Source organism: Ranitomeya imitator, chromosome 4, assembly GCF_032444005.1.
Source record: "Ranitomeya imitator isolate aRanImi1 chromosome 4, aRanImi1.pri, whole genome shotgun sequence".
Taxonomy (NCBI): Eukaryota; Metazoa; Chordata; class Amphibia; order Anura; family Dendrobatidae; genus Ranitomeya; species Ranitomeya imitator.
In genome coordinates, this window is record NC_091285.1 from 175,103,395 (window position 1) to 175,119,546 (window position 16,152).

At 44.3% G+C, this 16,152-nt stretch overlaps 1 protein-coding gene across 1 annotated transcript in view; it reads right to left on the reverse strand.

Annotated features, from left to right (window-relative positions):
• Nucleotides 1-16,152, reverse strand: part of STK10 (serine/threonine kinase 10) — a 141,124-nt gene that overhangs the window by 53,331 nt on the left and 71,641 nt on the right. Inside the window, exons 3-4 of the mRNA XM_069764105.1 lie at nucleotides 9,952-10,000; nucleotides 7,459-7,608 (exon numbers count right to left, since the gene is read on the reverse strand). Of these exons, the coding sequence (XP_069620206.1) occupies nucleotides 7,459-7,608; nucleotides 9,952-10,000 (199 nt within the window). The remainder of the gene's footprint in view (nucleotides 1-7,458; nucleotides 7,609-9,951; nucleotides 10,001-16,152) is intronic.

Sequence of the window (16,152 nt, forward strand, 5' to 3'; positions counted from 1 at the left end):
CTAATCTGGATAAGCAGATTCTGACCTGGTGAACTTAAGACGAACATCTACCTAATTTATCCTGTATAGGCTACTGCCAAGGAAAAGCCATGCCAAACTATGGCTCCCCCTAGTGACACTGGCTGTTTTCACAGGGAGCTAATCAAACTGGGGTCACTTTTCCAAGATGAGGCATAGACATACCAAGGCACAAATGGGATTACTAAACAGCAGTGCAAATTGGTCGCAAAATAGTCATAGAAAATTGTCATCTTTAGACTCCATTCACACCGGCATCAAGGCTTCTCTCTACATCGGAAGGAGCCATGACAGCCATGCGGGATACTTATTCAAATGGATACTGAGAAAACGTGTTTAATGGAATCTGGAAGGATTAGGTTAGAGGTCAGTATTTTTATATATATTTTTTTTTAATGATGCGGAGGAAGACTGGGCCACTTAAGCGGTCAAATGTACAGGAAACCACAATGGACCCAGCCTACAAAATGGGGAACTATGGATTATGCTAGCACAGTACTGCAGTGAGAAAAACAAAAACACACTTATACCTAAATGAAAAGCAAGACCGGCTTTGCTCTATTTCATCTTGCTGAAAGTTGAAAACCATGTTATAAAAATAACTAATGGTACTCATAGAATTTTTTTCTGCCGAAATCCCAAAAGCCGAAAATGAGAGCTTTATTATTTCATATTAACTGCAGATATTCGTTTAGCACATTTGCCATGCTCTATGGCAGCTCTTTACTAAAATACATTTCGATGTTAGAAGACATCATTCTGTAGCTGTAGAAGCAGCGTTACAGCCGACAGAGTAATAATACTAGTGCATGGTTATCTCAGAAGTTTATGACCACAAAAGCCTTATGATTGCTGTAATGCACAACAGTTCAGCTTCCGTGAGCCCCCATCGGCTGACTCGACAGTTTACAGTTTGCTTCCGCAGAAGTGAGCTGCCAAATCACTGCATGTGCTCATATAGAAATAACATAACTGTGGCGAAAACCACACTGGGCCACCACAACTGCCAAGATGGTGTCTGATGGAGATAGGACATGCCATACTCAATATAGCAGGTGCAGGATATCTCCATGCCTCAATCTATGCTGCAGAATATTAGTAGCCAAGAATATAACATTACACTCTCCACTGGAACATTTACACTTAAAAAGTTTAAGTCTGATCTAGGACTTCTACAAGTGCCCGTTTTTCCACACACAGTAGACATTTACAGTTTTCACAGCTTTTCAACAGTTCTCCAAAAACCATTTCATGAAAAAGGAATTGTAATTAAAAGGTTCAAATGCCCTTTAAAAAAAAAGCATACTTGCCTTCTGGACTGTCAGTGTTTTGTGAACTTTGACCCTGGCAATCTTAAGACACTGTTACTGTAACCTTAGCAGTGAAGCCCATCAGTGGAAAAAAAAATGAAAGCGCTAGGTCTAATGTTATTCAATAAGACTATTCAAATGACCATTTTCTCCCCCCATGGGTCAAATGCCCATGTGAAAAAAGCATGCATAGTGTGTTCCATATTTCAAAGGAGAGCAGCCTGATTTTTACAGAAAAATTGCAAATGTTTAACACAGAAAACTGCATTTGCTCTTGAAAATTGTAATAACTGATGATGTATAAAAATAGACGTCATGAGGGCTGCATACGAATAACAATACAGATGGAAAATTATCAATTTTTGGGGGATGAAATTTGAAAGATTCTTGTGAACGTAGCCTAATAGTCCGTGTTCTATGAGCTGGTGGGAGGAGAAGAGCCGCTATGATATCTCCTATACACAGATATGATGGATTACCGCTTTTATTTAGTTTCTAAAGCACAGAGACAGAAGCTGTAGCATGGAAGACCATATACAGCAGCATGGAAGATGATATACAGTAGTACTAAGCTCTGAATCCAGTACAGAATTTAAAACATTTTCTAGAAGCTGTAGCGGGACCTGCCTGTGTCACAGATGTGTTCTCTTAAATTTCTATTGCTATCTTATGGCCAGAATAGTAAAGCATACTGTCCTGAAGGACCCATGAGACGGCAATGGGATCCACCATAGAAAAATGACAATTGATCCATCACATCAGTCAAGGTTTCCCTACTCAGTTTTCCTCCATACCCTTTATTTTGTACTTCATAGAAAATGTACTTTCGGGGGGACCAAAATCAGCACCAAACATACTATCTCATCACGGCTGGGATCAATGGTGTCTTTGAAAAACGCTTTGCTGCCCCCACCCCATTGCTTCTTGCTCGGTTTCCCTAAGAATACATGCATGGACAGAAGGCTCATGTCTGATTTATTGGGATCAGACCACCCTTCACATGATTTCTCTGGTTAAAAATGTTCTCCAAGGATGTAATAAAATAGTCCCAGTCAGACAAGTGATACCAGTGCTGCTAGAGATGGGCCCCGGTTTGAAACACTTGATGGAGGCCACTTTATTGGAGAACCCCTTCAGATTCTCTACATTCCTATTTGAAAATCTATGGTTACAGACAATACAGGCTGGGTTTTAGTGTTTATTGTTGCCGACAGCTTTATTGTTGCCGACAGTATTTTCCAGTGTGGCATTATATAGGCTTTTTACCAGATCACATTGTTTGGCTTTTGGTTCCAGCTTGAATTTATTTGTATATACTGATTATGTAACGGTCTGATTGACCCCATCTTATTATGATGGTCTCCATTGGTGTGTCCAGCTGCATATCTTGCACTTTTACTTGTTTTTATTGGTGTTTTATTTATTTAGACCTCTCGTTCTTGTACTTTTTGACTTTTGGTAGTTGTAATCTATGGGGAAGGGGGCACCTTTGGCATTTAAAATAAGATTGTGATTAGTGCTGCCTGCCCGATACGTTTATGTCTCTGAACGTTATGGTACCTTTGACACTTAATCACTACACTACAGAGGACAAAACGCATTGTCCCAACGCAGACAGTGCTACACAGAGAAGGACATTAGTTAAAGTTTCTGGCCATCACTGTCTTCATAAGGCTGACAATAAGTCTCATTCAAGAAGCACTTCTATGTATTATAGTATTTTTAAACTTAAAATGTTCCTAACAATATGCATTTAAAGGGGTATTAACTTCTCTCCCTAGGTCTCTTACTACCTAGTCTCTGGCAGGGTCCTGGTGGCTGCATGTTCCGCGGCTGTTAGGCAATCTCTGAATGTCTTGCCATGGTCCAACGCCCATGAAACATGCAGCCGCAGGGACTCGAACATATTAATCGAGTACACCTAAGATACTTGGATAGCACGCTCGCTCATCACAAGTTCTGCTATAACACATCCTGCCATCAGTGATTTGGTCTCGATTGCGCGCACATTTTCACTGTATTTAACAGCAACAACAAAAAACCCTTCTTTACAAGATCTATTTGACCATTTGTTTTTAGATACCATTGTCAGGGGCAGAATGCCCAACCATCACTTCCACCTCTTGTAGTTTAGGTGATGGACAAACAACCTTTAATGTAACTCTCCAGTAGGTGTTATTTTTCGGGCCATGTACAAGTCGTTACAGTGAAATGGATCTGCATTGCACCTCTTGGAAGGATCCATATTCTAAAAAAGCAATACATACGGCAAGTGAAGGTGCATGAGGCATTTTTTACATTCACAGATTCACATGCATGGTCTGTGGGGCATCAGTTTTTAGGCCATGTATTGCGGATCTGTGTCCTTATTTTAGGAGACTAGTGACCAGTTCTACACGCTATGTTCCTAGAGCTTCTTCTATGCAGGCAAACTTGGAAAAAGGCAGAATAATCAAAGATCTGTTGATTTAAGGCATTACAGTAAATGTCTGGAATAGCAGCCGGAAAGCTCTTTACAATGTGCTGGTAAATTAATCGGATTCTGACACTGCCATTTTAGGAAAACCTCAAAAGGTTCTCCCACTAGATCACTTCTACGTGCCTCCACATAACATACTATTGAGCTCTGTACAGACTCCGCAATGTGCATACACAGGCCAGAGATCCCTCGATATCTGCACAACAGTAACCTACACATCCATTTCACTGATAAAGATCCGGTCCATCTTATGTCTGGGGCCAGACAAATGCTTCAAAATTGTGGGTATCAGACAGGAGCAGGGAAGTAATCCATCAGGAATAATTTCTCCTACATTGTTTGCATAAGAAGAAATTAGGCTTGCTGTATCTGCCGTTACACAACGGAACAAAAGTAGCAAATACTCAATGGGTCAGATTTACTAATTTCTGTGTCATACTAACTTTTGCCCATAGTTAGCCATATGTATTTGAAGCTAAAAACAAAACAAAACAAAAAAAAAAAAACACAAAATGAACTTTACTTATCCTCCCCAGGTCCAGCGCGGTGTCTCCACTGCTGCACTGGTCTCTTTTGTTTGGTTCCAGTAATGAGGTCATGTCAACAGTGCTGCAGCCAATCACAAAGCTCAGTGGCTCTATCAATGTAGACAATTACAGCGGACAAACCCTTAAAGAGAAACTTACCCGATACATGCTGCTTAAACTACGGGCAGCATGAATCAGAGACTGGCTGCATGATTGAAATATTTCGGCATTTCAAAGGAAACGGTTTGAGGCCAAGGGCGAGATTAGTACAGCTCCACCCCCCGCTGGCTTCTCCCAGCAGGTGATTGATTGGTCTCTCACATAGCAAAAGTCCAATCACCTACAGATGCATTGGGAAAAGTCAGCCATGTGTAAAGGTACCTTCACACTGAACAACGATAACGATAGCGATCCGTGACGTTGCAGCGTCCTGGATAGCGATATCGTTGTGTTTGACAGGCAGCAGCAATCAGGATCCTGCTGTGACATCGTTGGTCGGAGCTAGAAGGCCAGAACCTTATTTCGTCGCTGGATCACCCGTTGACATCGCCGAATCGGCGTGTGTGACGCCGATCCAGCGATGTCTTCACTGGTAACCAGGGTAAACATCGGGTTACTAAGCGCAGGGCCGCGCTTAGTAACCCGATATTTACCCTGGTTACCATTGTAAATGTAAAAAACAAGCAGTACATACTTACATTCCGGTGTTTGTCGCGTCCCTCGCCGTCAGCTTCCCTGCACTGTGTCAGCGCCGGCCGGTCGTAAAGCATAGCGGTGACGTCACCGCTCTGCTTTACGGCCGGCGCTTACACAGTGCAGGGAAGCTGACGCCGGGGGACGCGACAGACACCGGAATGTAAGTATGTACTGTTTGTTTGTTTTTTACATTTACAATGGTAACTAGGGTAAATATCAGGTTACTAAGCACGGCCCTGCGCTTAGTAACCCAATGTTTACCCTGGTTACCCGGGGACTTCGGCATCGTTGGTCGCTGGAGAGCTGTCTGTGTGACAGCTCTCCAGCGACCACACAACGACTAAACAGCGACGCTGCAGCGATCGGCATCGTTGTCTATATCGCTGAAGCGTCGCTTAATGTGACGGTACCTTAAAGCCGGACTATACTGGTCTTGGATCTATAAACTATACATTCTCTGAAACACCGAAGCATTGTAGAGAAAAATATACCTGGCAGCAATTGTGCAGCCAGGCTCTGATCCATGCTGCCCGCGGTATGGATCAGCTTACATGTTCCCTTAAAATTGCCAATTGAGGCTGGTTCTGCAGCTATGTACTTGCTGCAATAAAAATGTATTCTTGTATTCTTCAAAAAAAAAAAAAAAAAAAAAAAACACTAAACGGCACTTGAATGAAAATTAGCTATCCAGTAGAAAGTTCTAGAAAGCACAATAGTCTTTGCTGGCTAAGGACTAGGGGCAGGTGGAGGAAAAAAAACAGAGAAAATGTTAATAAAAAAAAAAAAAAATCTACAGTCTTGTACTGAACTAAATCAATTCAAAGTACCATCACCTAGAGATTTCAGGGGGGTATTTTTGGACATTTTTTCTTCGAGAACAACAGAACTGAGGACTAAAGAATTTCCATAACAAACGAGTCCTGAAAATCTGGCAGAACACCTCCTGAACAAGACGTTTCTGATTTATAGATTTTCATCTTGATCTCTATCTTACAGTCTCCAACTATGGTGATGAGCGCAGACTATCTGGGCAATTCCTGTTTAGCATTTGCCAAGTGGTGGGCCTCACAGGATATTTTTTACTTCCACTAAAAAGGATTAAACCTAAACTAATAGCCTCTTGGCATGAAAGTAGTTCTTTGACTGCATAAAATCGCGGCACTGCAGAGCGGAGCTGTTCCAAGCAAGAGTATCAAGTCGGTGACATAACAAATGGCCACTCTGAATGCCGTGTTTGTCTGAGAGATGGGAATTTAACCTCGACTTCAGCAGAAGTAATGACTATGCAAGATACATTGAAACACTGTTGTAGATAGCTAAAAGGTCTACAGTATATATTAAATAGGGCCAGCAATGCCAATGCTACATTATGGTGGACTACACTGAACCCATAAATTACCAATGTAAATAAACAGACACTTTCCAACAGTTTTCAGTCTGCAGAATTTTCTTCGAGTGTTTTTTTTCTTTAGTAGAAAAGTTGTATACATGAAGTTAAAACGGGGCAAACAAGTTAACATCCATTCATAGGATAAGTGATAACGTATTAATGGGTAGGGGCAGAACGGGGCACTTATATCCCCATTAGAATGGAGCATGTGCATTTTCGACCGCTGCGCCAATCTCTCTCTGTGGGGCCACAGATATACTTTACTATTTCTAGCTATCCCATAGAGAATGAATGGAGCAGAGGACATGCAGCCAATCTGCCACTCCATTCTAAAAGGGATAAAAGACTCATTAGGGATAAAAAAAATTAACGATTTTGACAAATGTGGGTCCTGGTGGGACTCAACACCATTTTTAATCTTATATTCTTACAGGTAATGGACTTAAAAAGGAAACAACTGATACATGCTGCCTGATCCACAGGCAGGCTACATGATTTTAGCCATATATGTTCAATTCTGAAACACTGCGGCGTTTGAGAGAAATTGTTTAATAGCCGCTGGGGACCTAGCCGCATGGGAGACTAGTCGGACATGTGGGTAACTAGTGGGTCTCATCTTGAGTAATAGTTCTCTCCTATACACAGAGGGAGAGACCCGTCACTCAGGGCAGTGGGCAGGGAGAACCCGCCAGGTACCTGCATATCCGACTAGTCTATATTGCAGCTTGGGCCTCTGACTATTAAACTATTCTTTTCTATCAAATACCACAGCACTTCTAAGTTAAACATATATGGCTGAAATCATGCAGCCATTGTCGGAAACATTCTGCCCCTGGATAGGCCACCATGTATCAGCTGTCAGGTTCCCTTTAAAGCAAATTATTAATGGAGGAATTGCTTGGGTTTCCTTCAGGAGTAAGAATAAGGATTATGGTGAAAGTCATTGAGAAGATTTAGCAAAGGTATATTGGAGTCATAAAATCAAGCACCAACATCTTCAACAAGATGGGATTCAAAGACAAGAAAAGCACCTCTCACCCAGCTTGATGTCCCCATCTTGTGTCAGAAGAACGTTCCCCGCTTTCAGGTCTCGATGGATGATCTTCATGCTATGAAGGTACGCCAGTGCTTCCAACATCTGTCTGCATATGGCCTGGATCTGAGCTTCTGTCAGCCCACGATCCAATTCTGTCAGCAGAACATAAACCACAAGAATCAGTCACCCCATCCAAATTTTAACCACATGCATAGGAGAGCAAAACAGGAAGCATTTACAAAAGAATAATTAAATCCAAACGATGGCACACAATATAGGATTGGTTGTATAGCAGATGGAAGGGTCTGAGAGTTCCTTGGTATGAATGGAGATTCAAAAATTGTGAAACAACTCATTGACCAATGCAGAGGAACACGTAAAAAGTTCTGTCACATTAGCATAGAACAGAAGACAACATTGGTGTGACTTTTAGGTTTCCCTTCCAAGCAATCAGTGCACGTCAATTAAGTGGTTTCTGATCTTTAAACTACATGTAAAATTAAGCACTGGAACCTGATTAATCAACCAGGTTTTGAGTGGCAACGATTCCCCAGCTTTGTCCTTACGGGATACACTGCTCTCCTTTGCAGTAAAGATACAGTGGCTTGCAAAAGTATTCACCAACAGTATTTCATGCTTTGCTACCTCACAACCTGGAATTTCACAGGGTTTTTTTGAGGGTTTGGATCAGCTGATGTAAAGAACATGCCTACAACAGAGAATATTTGGTTTTCTTTTTATTGTGGTGCAAACAAATGGGACAAAATAATTGAAAACTTCAGTGTGCATTACTGGTCACCCACCTAAAAAGTCAGTGCTTTGTAGAGCCTCCCTTTGCAGCAATTGCAATTACAGCTGCAAGTTGCTTTGGATAAGTCTGATTTTTGTCCATTCCTCAAGGCAAAATGGTTCCAGCTCCCTCAATTTAGATAGTTTCCTCTGGTGAACAGCAATCTTCAAGTCTGACCATAGATTCTCAATTGGATTAAGGTCTGGGCTTTGGCTAGGCCACTCAAAAACATTGACACGTTTCATCTTCAACCACTTGAGTGTTACTTTAGAAGCATACTTTGGGTCAATGTCTCAAATCACTGACTAACAGGTTTTGCTCTAGAATATTCCTGTATTTTGCACCATCCATCTTCCCCTTGACTCGGACCATTTTGCCTGTCCCTGCTGTCGAAAAACATCCCCAAACATGATGCTGCCACCACCACCACGTTTCCCTGTGGGGATGGTGATCTTGGGGTGATGAGCTGTGCTGGTTTGGCGCCAGATATGGTATTTACCTTGGTGCCCAAAAAGTTCAATTTTGGTCTTCTCTGACCACAACACCTTTGTCCATTCATTTGGGATGTCTCAGAGAGGTCTTTTGGCTAACTCAAATTACACTGCAGCTCCTTAAGGTTTACCTTTGGTGTCTGTGCTACCTCTTGGATTAATGCCCACCTTGCCTTGTCTGAGAGTTTTGGTGGGTGGCCCTATCTTGGCTGATTTGTTGTGCTTCTATGTTCTTTTCATTTGATGATAATGGATCTAATGGGCTCCTGGGGATTTGGATATTTATTTTGTTATTACCCAGCCCTGACTTGTACTTAATTTAATTTGTCCCTGACTTGTTTGGAGATCTCTTTGGTCTTTATGGCGATGTTTGGTTAGTGGTGATGCAGCCTCTGTGGCCCTTCAGAAAAGGTGCGTATATATTGACAGTCCATGTGACACTTCGATTACACACTGGTGAACTTCCTTTCCTTAAGCATGTGACTTATGAAAGTAATTACTTGCACCAGAAATTTTTAGGGGCTTCATAGCAAAATTTAATTTATGCATATTTTTTCTCACTTGACCAACTTAGACCATTTAGTTGCTGATGCATTGCACACAAATCGGATTAAAAAATATTTAACCACAGGTTGTAATGTAACAAAATAGGTAAAAAGCCAAAGGGGGGGGTGCAAATACATTTGCAAGCCACTATAGGCTAAGTGATGAAAGTTTTTTCTCATTTTGGCTTTCAAACAATGAAGTCATGTAGCTCATCTTCCCTTTAATAAAAAAAAATATAAAACAAGTAATGAAGGTTCTCTGTCTATCAATATTGTGTATGTAATTAAATGAATTAAATGCTGCTGAAGTGAGTTGCACAGACAATGTAGATTGCAGGAGAGGGATCGGATGAGTGCTGGAAACTGCAGAAGACGGCAATCGGTTATTATTTTAATGCAGTCATATGTTACATATTGCTAATGGATGGGAAAATTTAAAAAAAAAAAAAAAAAACAAGTCTGGAGCTCCACTTTAAATCTAAAAAAACCATACTGTTGGCATAAGATGATTAAGTTCACATTATAATGACAGTAGAATTTCCGGAATCGATGACACGGGATTAATAAGTTATTTCAGCAATGAGGACTTCATTCTTGAATCGCAAAACAGAATTGTAGGCATATTCTCTCATAGAAAACCATTAGTGTGGAAAGATAAGGCATACATACCTAGCATTACTGCATCCACCGCTCCTCCTTGACAAAACTCGATCATGATCTGGAAAACAATGGCAGGATAGTATAAGAACAAACATTGCATTCCTACAGAATGACAGGTGCCAACATCACGAGAAAGGTATATACAAAGTTGACAGCTTCAAATAAAAACAATCCATAAAGTCACAAACGTGCCAGAACCAGTTCTCTAGTGAAAGGACAGCACAAGGCCTATAATAAAACATGGCAGGGAATGTGTAATATGCAGCTTCATTGTGCGCACCACCATATATAAGGTGATTGGAATAAGAAGTGCTGCGGAGAGACCGTTCTACCACTGCTTCTTAGGCTACGTTCACATTTGCGTTGTGCGCCGCTGCATCGGCGACGCAACGCACAACGCAAATAAAAACGCACCAAAACGCACGCAAAAACGCTGCGTTTTGCGACGCATGCGTCCTTTTTTGCAGAAATTTGGACGCAAGAAAAATGCAACTTGTTGCGTTTTCTGCGCCCGACGCTTGCGGCAAAAAAAAAAACGCATGCGTCGCACAACGCAGCACAACGCATGTCCATGCGTCCCCCATGTTAAATATAGGGGCGCATGACGCATGCGTCGCCGCTGCGTCGCCCGACGCAAACACGCAAAACGCTAATGTAAACGTAGCCTTAATGCTTTTCTAAACTTTACTTCATGTACATCATCTGAATATTTCACATTTTACTTCTAATCAGCAATATTTTACTAAATGACAAATTAAAAATACCAAAACCTCTTGGGTACAGGACCTGCAGGAATTTCCCACCATATCGTGCAAATGACAGAAGGCAGAACGCTAATGTCTAATGTTTTTAGTGATCCAGCCGATTAAAACGGTGAGCGACATTTTACACCGTCAACAAATAAGGCAGAACCCACACTTCAGATCGGGATTTCCTTACACTCATCCTGCACTTTTCCATTTCTTTGTAAAATTCGTCCCCCAGTCCTTTCTGCTATGTGTCATAACTTTATTTTTCTGCCAACACAGAAATATGACGTTTTGTCGTTCTTTGTTTTGGGGGAAGAGATGTAGTTTTGAATTACCATATATTTTACAAACTGCAACTCCACCATTATTTCCTGGGTTTTATTTTCCAGAAAATGACGTCGCGGCTTGTGATTGGTCGCGTGGCGGTCACATGAGCGGCACGCGACGAATCAGAAGCCGTGACGTCATGGAAGTCCCTAAACGCGCTCATTTTAAACAAAGAAGGCTGCCGGTTACCAGCAGTGATGTCCAGGGGCCGCCGGAGAGGTAAGTATATCAATATTTTTTATTTTAATTCTTTATTTTACACATTAATATGGATCCCAGGGCCTGAAGGAGAGTTTCCTCTCCTTCAGACCCTGGGAACCATCAGGATACCTTCCGATACTTGGTGTCCCATAGACTTGTATTGGTATCGGGTATCGGCGATATCCGATACTTTTCGGGTATCGGCCAATACTATCCGATACCGATACTTTCAAGTATCGGACGGTATCGCTCAACACTAGTTATCACTGTATTACCTGTACACTATATACAGAGCTCCTGTGTATAACACCACTAGTGATCACTAGTGAACGAAATTCATGCAAAAGACAGATCTGTTCGATAATGGATGCAAACAGCACCAGGACCACTGGACTGACTATAATGGTGTCTGTCTGGAAAAATGAGACGTATTTAAGAAATCGTATTCACATTGCGAAATACTGAGGAATATTTTAACCCATTGTTGAAACATTCAAAAACCTGACCCTAGAGTAAGGTGTACAATCTAGGGCTTTGTGGCCATGCTATGTTGGGCAGGATGTTCGCCATTTATTGGGCATTTTCACCATGTCCTAAGCACGTAACACAACCCACACAGTATAAGGCCCTTCTGGGATACAACTGCTTCCTCCAGATAATGTCTGGTTTCTTTACAGGAAGCCGTGCAGAAAACAAAAGCAGCAGATCAGAGATTCTGCGCATGTTATGTAGTCAATCATATTGCAAAAGTAGTAAAAATAAAAATATACTATAGATATTAGATCAGTATTTTACCTCAGTATGTGCAAGCCAAAACCAGGAGTAGGTGATAAATACAGAAGTGGTGACGTGTTTCTATACTTTTCCCGTGACTGTTCCACTCCTAGTTTTGGCTTACACATACTGAGGTAAGAAAACTCACCAAATAGATAGAGAAAATTATATATATATATATATTTACTAGCTATTGAACCCGTTCTACGCCCGGGTGGCGAGCATTTATATTGGTATATGGTCTCCATCATGTGCTGCTGCCATCCTGCGCCCGTTCTGTCATGTGCTGCTCCCATCCTGCGCCCGTTCTGTCATGCGCTGCTGCCATCCTGCGCCCGTTCTGTCATGTGCTGCTCCCATCCTGCAGCCATCCTGCGCCCGTTCTGTCATGTGCTGCTGCCATCTTGCGCCCGTTCTGTCATGTGCTGCTGCCATCCTGCGCCCGTTCTGTCATGTGCTGCTCCCATCCTGCTGCCATCCTGCGCCCGTTATGTCATGCGCTGCTGCCATCCTGCGCCCGTTCTGTCATGTGCTGCTGCCATCCTGCGCCCGTTCTGTCATGTGCTGCTGCCATCCTGCGCCCGTTCTGTCATGTGCTGCTCCCATCCTGCGCCCCCGTTCTGTCATGTGCAGCTGCCATCCTGCGCCCGTTCTGTCATGTGCTGCTCCCATCCTGCGCCCGTTATGTCATGCGCTGCTGCCATCCTGCGCCCGTTCTGTCATGTGCTGCTGCCATCCTGCGCCCGTTCTGTCATGTGCTGCTGCCATCCTGCGCCCGTTCTGTCATGTGCTGCTGCCATCCTGCGCCCGTTCTGTCATGTGCTGCTGCCATCCTGCACCCGTTCTGTCATGTGCTGCTCCCATCCTGCGCCCGTTCTGTCATGCGCTGCTGCCATCCTGCGCCCGTTCTGTCATGTGCTGCTCCCATCCTGCAGCCATCCTGCGCCCGTTATGTCATGCGCTGCTGCCATCCTGCGCCCGTTCTGTCATGTGCTGCTGCCATCTTGCGCCCGTTCTGTCATGTGCTGCTGCCATCCTGCGCCCGTTCTGTCATGTGCTGCTGCCATCTTGCGCCCGTTCTGTCATGTGCTGCTGCCATCCTGCGCCCGTTCTGTCATGTGCTGCTCCCATCCTGCTGCCATCCTGCGCCCGTTATGTCATGCGCTGCTGCCATCCTGCGCCCGTTCTGTCATGTGCTGCTGCCATCCTGCGCCCGTTCTGTCATGTGCTGCTGCCATCCTGCGCCCGTTCTGTCATGTGCTGCTCCCATCCTGCGCCCCCGTTCTGTCATGTGCAGCTGCCATCCTGCGCCCGTTCTGTCATGTGCTGCTCCCATCCTGCGCCCGTTCTGTCATGTGCTGCTCCCATCCTGCGCCCGTTATGTCATGTGCTGCTCCCATCCTGCGCCACTATTGTATTATATGCCCCCGTATGCTGCTGCCATATAAAAAAAAAAAAATACCATACTCACCTTTCGTCCGGCTCCACTGCAGGTGTGTCTTCAAGAAAATGGCGCAGGAAAGCGCGGACTGCGCAGGCGCCGACTCCGGCAGCAGGAATCGGCGCCTGCGCAGTATGCGCTTTCCGGCGCCATTTTATTGAAGACACTGCCGGAAAGCGCGTACTGCGCAGGCGCCGATTCCGGCACCAGGAGGAGAAAGATATTGGCGGCGGAAATGCCTCATGGCACAGCAATTTGTTACTTACGCCAGTTCCGGCGCCATTGTCTTGCTTCTCCTGGAGCCGGAATCGGCGCCTGCGCAGTACGCGCTTTCCGGCGCCATTTTATTGAAGACACTGCAGTGTGTCTTCAATAAAATGGCGCCGGAAAGCGCGTACTGCGCAGGCGCCGATTCCGGCACCAGGAGGAGAAAGACAATGGCGCCGGAACTGGCGTAAGTAAAAACTTTCTGTGCCGGGCGCACATACGGCGCCCCCGTGCTCCCGACCCCCTGCTCTCGGCGGCATCTCCCCGTACTCCCGACCCCCTGCTCTCGGCGGCATCTATAATGTAACGCTGGGAGCGTCGCGCCTGCGCAGTCTATTAAGGCTTCGGATAGAGTGACGCTCCCAGCGTTATATGATAGATATATATATATACACACACACACACATAATATATATATATATATATATATATATATATATATAACGCCCAGGAGACCGGGGTACCCAACACCGGACCAATGGGGTCTGTCTCTTGAGGGGGATGTCACGGGTGGCTTGACCCGGTGCTGTGGTCTCAGGCAATGCACAGTGTAAAGGGTATCGTGAGGGAACAGGCACTTACTTGATCAGCAGCAGGTTCTCCCAGCGGTGATGATCCTGATCCTGGATAGATGGCTATTGTCCAAATGAAAGACTGAGGCACTGAAACGTTTAACCAGTTTACTTCAACATAAAAGGATTTACAACCAGTCCTGTCACCGGAGTCTGTATGGGAACTCTGAGTTACTTTGACCCTGCCGGGATCTTCGCCTCTTATTGTACGCAGTTTCTATGTGGCCCTGCTGCTGTATGTCAACTGGCTGCCAGCCCAATCTGTCCCCTCTGGGTCCTGGTTCGACGGGCAACCCGAGTCCTTTTATCTGCTTACCCCCTTCAGGAGTACCACTGAACTCTATCTGTTGCTGCGTCCGGCCCTAGTGAAGCTGATATCACCTCACGTTTTCCGGTTGCTGTATTATATATAATAAATACAGCCGCGGATCCGGTATCCGTCTTTGCGCCTGTTCTGGGTAGTGATTAATGCTACCCGGTTCTCACAATGTCCTTTTTCTCTGTCCCTCTTCTCCTCAGGCCGGTGATTTGGGCCTGGAAACCGTCATAGGGCTGTTAGAAATTCAGCTGTATGACCTCTCACTATCAGCTCCTTAGCCCAACTGCCATTTCTTCTCTCAGACCAGAATGGATCAAGGGGAGTCTCTGGAGCTCCCCCTTCTGGCCGGAGGTGGTAGTGCAGTCTTGCTATTTTAGTATTTGTATTTACTGTCAGTAACTATTTTTGTGGCAAATACCCCTAGGGGTGCCACATTTACACATCTATATATATATATATACATACACATCTATATATATATATATATAATTGTCTAAGGGTTTTTCCGTCTGTCTGTCTGTCCTGGAAATCCCGGCTCTCTGGCGGCCTCGACCAATCAGAGACCGGCACAGCATCAACGTAGAAATCCCGCGTCTCTGATTGGTCGAGGCCGCTAGGCCTCGACCAATCAGCAACGGGCACAGCGACGATGATGTCATAAAGGACGTAGACATCCCGCGTCTCTGATTGGCCTCGACCAATCAGCAACGGGCACAGCGACGATGATGTCATAATGGTTGCCATGGCGACGATGAGGTCATAAAGGTTGCCTCGACCAATCAGCAACGGGCACAGTCTGCCGCGAATTCTGGAATCATCATTGTCCATATATTACAGGGACATGCATATTCTAGAATACCCGATGCGTTAGAATTGCCTAAGGGTTTTTCCGTCTGTCTGTCTGTCTGTGTCCTGGAAATCCCGCCTCTCTGATTGGTCAAGGCCTGGCGGCCTTGACCAATCAGCGACGGGCACAGCATCGACGTAGATGTCATAATGGTTGCCATGGCGACGATTATGTCATAAAGGTTGCCTCGACCAATCAGCGACGGGCACAGTCTGCCGCGAATTCTGGAATCATCATTGTCCATATACTACGGGGACATGCATATTCTAGAATACCCGATGCGTTAGAATCGGGCCACAATCTAGTCTATATATATAATTGTCTAAGGGTTTTTCTGTCTGTCTGTCTGTGTGTCTGTGTGTCCTGGAAATCCCGGCCCTCTGATTGGTCGAGGCCGCCAGGCCTCGACCAATCAGCGACGGGCACAGCGATGATGATGTCATAAAGGACGTAGACATCCCGCGTCTCTGCGGGAATGCCAAGAGTGTGCAAACCAGTCATCAAAGCAAAAGGTGGCTACTTTGAAGAACCTAGAATATAAGACATATTTTCAGTTGTTTCACACTTGTTTGTTAAGTATATAATTCCACATGTGTTAATTCATAGTTTTGATGCCTTCAGTGTGAATGTACAATCTTCATAGTCATGAAAATACAGAAAAACCTTTAAATGAGAAGGTGTGTCCAAACTTTTGGTCTGAATGAATATATATA